The sequence below is a fragment of the Lithobates pipiens genome, unplaced genomic scaffold (assembly GCF_037356315.1).
Source record: "Lithobates pipiens isolate NorthernLeopardFrog02 unplaced genomic scaffold, aLitPip1_a1.2 Scaffold_13, whole genome shotgun sequence".
Lineage (NCBI taxonomy): Eukaryota > Metazoa > Chordata > Amphibia > Anura > Ranidae > Lithobates > Lithobates pipiens.
In genome coordinates, this window is record NW_027507718.1 from 248,635,103 (window position 1) to 248,642,427 (window position 7,325).

The following is a 7,325-nucleotide window of genomic DNA, read 5'->3' on the forward strand; positions in this document are numbered from 1 at the left end:
GCGCTTTACGCGCAGTTTTAACCCTTTTTCGGCCGCTAGCAGGGGTTAAAACTACCCCACTAGCGGCCAAATAGCGCCACTAAAACGGCAGTAAAGCACTGCTAAACATAGCAGCGCTTTACCAGCAGCACCTGCAACGCCCCAGTGTGAAAGAAGCCTTAAGCTTTAGGCCTCATGCACACAGAATGTTTATTATAACTCTCCTAGAAGCCATCTGTGTTTTTGCAGAAAGAATGTCAGCCGCCTGTAAAAGCATCTAAAGCTTTTACAAGATTTTAGTACCTTTTACAGGAGTCAAGCTCTTGGGTGTTAATTTATTTCATTGACCAGAATAAACAATTTATTATGACCATTGAAATTCAGCAATTGCTCAAGCGTTACACGTGCCTAGCGTTTAGGCACATTTAGCAGCGTCAAGTGTTTTTTCTGCCCCAACTCTGCTGCTCCTGGATGTACTGGCAGTGGCGTTTTTCCCTGCCTCTAAATGCTGCTAAAAGCCTATGTGCGCATGGACACAGGCTAACATGCAGGGGAGTTTACACCAGATGCCCCTAGGAGCAGCTGTAAAAACATCCAGTGTGCATGAGGCCTAAAAGTGTCACAAGCTTTTAAGAGCTTTGGTATTAATTTCATTGTCTAGAACAATAATTTATTCTGGTCATTGAAATGATTTAATGCTCAGGCGCTAAGTACGCATAGCATTTAGCAGCGTCAAGCTTTTTTTTCTGCCAAAACTCTGCTGCTCCTGAACACACTGGCAGTGTTTTTTTTCCTGCCACTAAACACTGCTAAAAGTCTATGTATTAGGGTTGCACCGATATCGCTTTTTTAAGACCGAGTACAAGTACCGATACTTCCCCCCCAAGTACTCGCCGATACAGATTACTGATAATGATTTTTTTATGTCATGTGCCACTAGTTTTGTATTTTTATTTTATTTATTTTTTACAATTTTTTTTTTTATAATTTATATCTTTTTTTTTATTTTTACAATGCTTTATTTATTTTGGACAGTGTCAGTGTTTATTTTTTTCAATTTTACGTTTGGGGTGGGGGCTTTGGTGAGGTCTCACCTTTGAGACAAAGAAAGGGACACAGATTCCCCCAGTCCCTTTCTCTGCAGCCTCAACTGCACAGAAGATGAATGGAGAGAGACAGAGGCTCCTCTTTATTCATAAACTGAAGCATTATAAACACAGATTACAATGCTCAGTTATGAATGGACAGAGTCAGTGATCACCGACTCTGTGCACTCAGAAAAGGAAGGGGCTGGTAAATGACAGATTTACCGGCTCCTTCCTCCGCTCTCCATCCTGAGATATCTGAGGAAGGGGGTACCTGAGGAGGACATGGAAGAGGGGCAGAGGATTACAGAGAGGGGGAGCGGAAGAGCACATGGAAGGGGAGTGAAGGGGGACGCGGAGGACAGAATGATGGGAGACCTTAGGAGCATGAAGGAAAAAAAAAAAGGAGGACACGGGGACAGTTGGTGGGGATTGGTGCAGTTTTGGGGGCCGTTACAAGCACCGATCTCCCTACTCCTATAGATTTCCATAATGCAGCTGAAAGCTGCTAGAGGTATAGGAGGAGAAGCGGCTGTCAGCTACTTTGTTGAAATCTATACAGGGAGATTGGTGCTTGTAATGGGCCCTACTGCTGCACTGATTATCCCCTGACTGCCCAGGTATCAAATTAGGCATGGGAGCATTTGCACGAGTACAAGCACTCGTGCAAAAGCTCGGTATCAGTGCAACCTTATTATGTATGCATGGGCACATAGGTTAACATGCAGGAGAATTTACAGGAAAAAAAAAAAAAAAAAAACAAACACTGTCTACAGTTTTTGCTCCAAGTAAATAGATAGCTAGAGTTAAAAGCCCTGTTCTTTTGAAATATGTACTGCATCAGTACTGTAGAAAAAAAAAGTTACTCTGCATTTACATTGCAAGAAGACACCTTTTATTTTTTATCAAGAATTGCTACAGGCCAGCATAAAGATATCCCACCACAATGACCAGTAACAAAGTGCACAGTCAGTTTGGTAATTAATTGTGCCTAAACAGCTTAAGTCCCATCCATGTCCATAGATGAAAAAACACATACACAGGCAAAGTAATTGGAAGCAGGAGGCTGTAGAAACAAACACTGGCCGTGCTGGTGCACCCTTTGGGAAAGTCCTCTTCCACAGAGGCAGAATAAAAAATCCCAGCCAGTGACAGCAGAGGGACAAGCACTGTCAGAGTGGGGAGTGACAGAAACATGGCTTCCAGGTCCACACAGTACTCCCGATAGATTATTCTGATTTCTGATCACTCTCTTCAGGCTTCTGGTCTTTGTGAATCATCCGTGCATCTTGAGGAATCATATTTGGTATTCCATCTAGAATAGGATATGCAATGCCCAGATCATCGTTGATTAGCTCATTGGTGGACTCATCATACCTACAACACAAAAAGTGAGAAGAATTATAATAATTTATTGTTTTCTTGTCATTACCCTGTTTATTGCTCTTTTTTTTTTTGGCCTTTGAATAATGTAAGTTTACAAATCTAGCAGATAACCAACAACCACAATAACATTCTGCTATAGCTCAACATTAAAGAAAAGGAATGCAGGAGTTGCCATTGCTGATCTATTTTTGAAAAGTTAGCCCAGTGGCTTCAATACTCTGACAGTGACTGACCTGGTAACAAGCATGCAGACAGCATTTAAAGTGATTCTAAAGGTTCTTTAAAAAAAAAAAAAAAAACCCTATCATGTTATACTTACCTTAGCTGTGGTTTTGCACAAAGCAGTCTGATGCTCCTCTTTTCTGTGTGCCACTGGCTTGATTCTGAACCACGCTGTATCTGTCTATTGACGCACACAGTGAGGCTTGGCGCTGCTCCCTCTCCCTTATCACTGTATTTGATTAACAGCAGCAGGAGCCAACGGCTCTCGCTGCCGTCACAGAGTCCAGTGATGAGGGAGAAAAATAGGGCAGTGCTGCTTCTCTCGGGCACAGCTCTGGATCAAGATGGCCCAACCCACTTATACTCACCTCATCAGTGCTCCCCTGCCGCTTCTTTCCACTTCACAGATGGCACTGAAATTAATGGTGTCAGCATTCAAGGGGACTGGTGACATCCCTTCCTCAGTTATGTGGTTTGCCTGTCATCAGTTTCTTCCTAACTATACAGGGACACATCTGCAAGATGCTGTAAGAGCAACGTGCCAGAAAGAGGAGCAAGCACTGAAGTTATGTAATCCTTGGCCAGCCAATGGGGAAACCTGGCTGAAGACTCAGGGCCCATAAATCCAGGACAAAAACGGCAGCAGTAGAGCAACAAGGGGAAACCATGGATGTCACATAAGTGGAGGAGGGAAAGTACAACACCATAATTTACCTTGTATACCTGCATATTATTCCAAGAGCCCTAGGGATCCGCACCTGTGTGCGTTTTTCTGGTGGTGGAACACTGAAGTAGATACGCAGAGGAATAATGTTTTAATGGATATTTGCTTAACTTTTTAGTTTTTTCTTCATATTTATACACTATATTACCAAAAGTATGGGGACTATTCTTAGTCCGTAGGGTTCAATATTGAGTTGGCTCACTCTTTGCAGCTTCAACTCTGCTGGGAAGGTTGTCCACAAGGTTTAAGAGTGTGTCTATGGGAAAGTTTGACCATTCTTCCAGAAGCGCATTTGTGAGGTCAGGCACTGACGTTGGATGAGAATGGTGTTTTATCGGGTTGAGGTCAGGACCAGTCAAGTTCTTCCACCCTAAACTCGCTCATCCATGTCTTTATAGAACATGCTTTGTGCACTGGTCTAAATCATTTGGTGGAGGGAGAATTGGTGCGGGCCTGTTTTTTCACGGGTTGGGCTTGGCCCCTTAGTTCCAGTGAAGGAACTCTTAATGCATCAGCATACCAAGACATTTTGGACAATTTCATGCTCCCAACTATGTGGGAACAGTTTGGGGGTGGTCCCTTCCTGTTCCAACATGACTGTGCACCAGTGTACAAAGCAACGTCCATAAAGACATGGATGAGCGAGTTTGGGGTGGAGGAACTTGACTGTCAAGATGGAAAATATAGGGTACTGACATATTGGTATTTGCTCAGTGCAACCTCAGCTTTTAAGTTTTACCAAATATAGTGACTGGACCTCCTTGAATTTTAATTCAATACCCCTGACCTACAGAATACAATAGTGGTAGTTCCAATTTTTTTTTTATGTCACACGATATTACCGCAAAGGTCTAGGAAACAAAATTTCCAAATAAAAATAAATCATTAAAATTTCATTTTAGGGAGCACAAAAATGCAATAAATCACACAATTATATTTTACCAAATAATTGTGTGATTTACTGCATTTTTGTGCTCCCTAAATTAAAATTTTAATGATTGATTTATTTATTTATTTATTTTTTACATTTTGTGTTTCCTAGACCTTTGCGGTAATATCGTGTGACATAAAAAAAATTGGAACTACCACTATTTTATTCTGTAGGGCAGGGGTATTGAATTAAAATTCAAGGAGGTCCGGTCACTAAAATTTTCTTCCGGCCGAGGTCTGAATCTCAAGTCTATGCCATGAAAGACTTGCGTGTCTACTTTCCTTTTCTTGGCGCAAGCCACGCTCATTGGCACTTTTGTTACATTTCCTCCACACACTATGGTAATACTCTGTAATTATAAATTGGATGTTCCTCCTTACAGCAGGTGCCCATACCAGAGTAATTCATTACATTGTAAACCTCAACAAAAAAACATAATGAGCTTGTATGCATCGCATACAAGAAATACTCACCTTAGACTGGTGCCCTGCAATGCCGCTGGCACACCGCTGACATGGCCGACATCTTTCTTGGAGTTACTTCCAGGTTTGCGGGTTTTGGCGCTGTATTTGGCCGGAGCTGTGATGACGTTGCATGCGCGCGGATGCCGCCAGTTATGGCATAGGCACGAGCAGGCCGCTCCTTCAGTGCACATGTGCTGATGATATCAATAAATATCTTATAAATGGTGCAAATTTAGAAGATATTTACAGTACCTACAGGTAAGCCTCACTATAGGCTTACCTGTAGGTACAATTAAAGAGGAAGACTTTACTTCCTCTTTAAGTAATGTGTTCCCATCAGAGTGCCACCTTACAACAGGTATTCCTGTCAGAGTGTCCACTTACATCAGGTTTCTGCAACAGAAGGCCCCCTTACATCTGGTGTCTCCCATCAGTGTTCCCCATTATATAAAGTTCCCCCATCACAGTGCCTCCTTACATTAGGTGTCACCATCACAGTGCCCTTTAGATTAGGTGTACCAGAGTGACCCTTAACATCAGCTGTTGCTATCAGAATTCTCATTTACATCAGGTGACCCCACCATCACAGTGCCTCCTTTCATCAAGCATTCCTGTTAGAGTGCCCCCTTACATCATATATTCCCATCATTGTGCCCCTTAATATAAAATGTGCCCATCAGCGTGATCCATAACATAAAATAAGAGCATGCTGATGGGCACATTTTATGTTGAGAGGCACTCTGATGAGCACAACAAAAATGTGCCCATCAGCGTAACCCTAAACATAAAAATGTGCACATCAGAGTGCCCCTTAACATAAAATGGTCCCCTTAACATAAAATAAGGGGCATGCTGATGGGCACATTTTATGTTAAGGTGCACTCTGATTGTCACAACAAAATATGCCCATGAGCGATCCCCTTAAGAAAATATGTTCCCCACATGCCTTGAGGGCAGGAGTCAGCACAGGTGTCAAGCTAAAGAGGGGCGCGCTGCGAGGTATCATACCTCGCAAGGAGCGAGAGTCGGCATCTGGAAACCGTGAGCAGCAGGGGAGTGGGGCATGCATGTGACATCACGCTTCAACTCTCGGCCTGGCTGGGAGCGAGAGCTGCGCTCAGCAGCAAACGGCAGGGCGCACACGCAACGTCACCGGTTGCTGGGACACCCGCGGTCCCAGCAACCAATGACGGCTAAAATGGGGCACTTCACTGGCGGCCCTGGGGGTTTGGGCAGGACCGTCAGTCTGTGTTAGGACCACCATTTAGTGATGGCTGTTCTAGAGTGTCTGCTTTCAGAAAATATATAATGTTTTGGGGGTTTATGTAATCTTCAGCCCTAAAATTGTGCTAGAAATGCAAAAAAATTAAAAAAAATAAAATACAGCTTGGGCTGTGAAAGGGTTAAAAGGAGACGTTCACATTCGGGAACGTTACATGTTCCGGCCATAAGATTTGTTAATAAAAAAAAAATTAAAAATTGTCTCCTAACTTTTTTTTTTGCTGGCTCCTAGATTCAAAGCAAATTTGTCAAGCCCTGGTCTATGATAACTTAGCACATGACTAAAAGGAATGTTTTCACAACCCTTTGCCTACTTAAAGCAAACATTCAGGAAACATGTCTGCAACTACACACATTTATGACCATTAACCCCACAACAGGCTGCCATACAGGAAAAGGACATTAGGTTGCTGTGCTGTCAGCAAGACATACCTGAGTGCTTTCCTGGAGAGGGGGCAGACCAGGAACTGGAGCACACTGCTATCAAACACTTGGCTGCTCCTAATCTGCTGATCTGCAGCTCTGAGGACAGACACAGTATGGACAGGCTGCAGCCTGACAGATGGCAATGACAGAGACTTACATACTGCTCTGATCACACTCATCCCCAGCATGATCCTCCACTTACAAGGACAAGTACAGCTTACCCATCATTCACTGCACTCAGTCCTCCTCCACCTCTTCCTACTTCCTGTGTGCACCGCTTCAAAATGCTCCCACTGACAACAAAGCCAACACTTCTCAGTTCCTAGGAACAATGATCACATGTATACTGTATGTGTATATTATCAGGGCAGCACTGGTCACTGAGGGTTTGATTTACTGAAAGAGATTTACTGGAGAGTGCAAAATCTGGTGCAGCTCTGCATAGTAACCAATCAGCTTCCAGCTTCAGGAACCGCAGTCTGCTCTAGGGTTGCCATCTTTTCTTCAAGTCAAACCTGAACACATTAGCAGCGCACAGCGTTTTATTTAATTTTTTATACAGGCGGTCCCCGGGTTACAAACAAGACAGGGTCTGTAGGTTTGTTCTTAAAGCAGAGTTCCGCCCAAAAGTGGAACTTCCGCTCATCTGATTCCTCCCCCCTCCGGTGCCACAATTGGCACCTTTCAGGGGGGAGGAGGGGTGCAGATATCTGTATAATACAGGTATCTGCACCTACTTCTGGGAATAGACTCCTGCGGGAGTCACGCCCCTTCCTGCACCACCCCCCCCCCCCGCATCTCGCGCACCGCAACGTTTCACTTCCTGA

At 43.7% G+C, this 7,325-nt stretch overlaps 2 protein-coding genes across 2 annotated transcripts; both read right to left on the reverse strand.

Moving 5' to 3' along the window:
- Positions 1-1,936: 1,936 nt before the first annotated feature.
- PIGY (phosphatidylinositol glycan anchor biosynthesis class Y) lies at positions 1,937-2,261 on the reverse strand. The gene has a single exon (XM_077476492.1). The coding sequence runs from the start codon at positions 2,259-2,261 to the stop codon at positions 2,046-2,048; it is 216 nt and encodes a 71-aa protein (XP_077332618.1). The 3' UTR covers positions 1,937-2,045.
- A 32-nt stretch (positions 2,262-2,293) lies between these two features.
- PYURF (PIGY upstream open reading frame) lies at positions 2,294-6,694 on the reverse strand. Its single transcript, XM_077476491.1, has 2 exons — positions 6,505-6,694; positions 2,294-2,441 (listed from the first exon to the last, which is right to left on the reverse strand). The coding sequence occupies exons 1-2, from the start codon at positions 6,684-6,686 to the stop codon at positions 2,294-2,296; spliced, it is 330 nt and encodes a 109-aa protein (XP_077332617.1). The 5' UTR covers positions 6,687-6,694.
- Between the last annotated feature and the right edge of the window lie 631 nt (positions 6,695-7,325).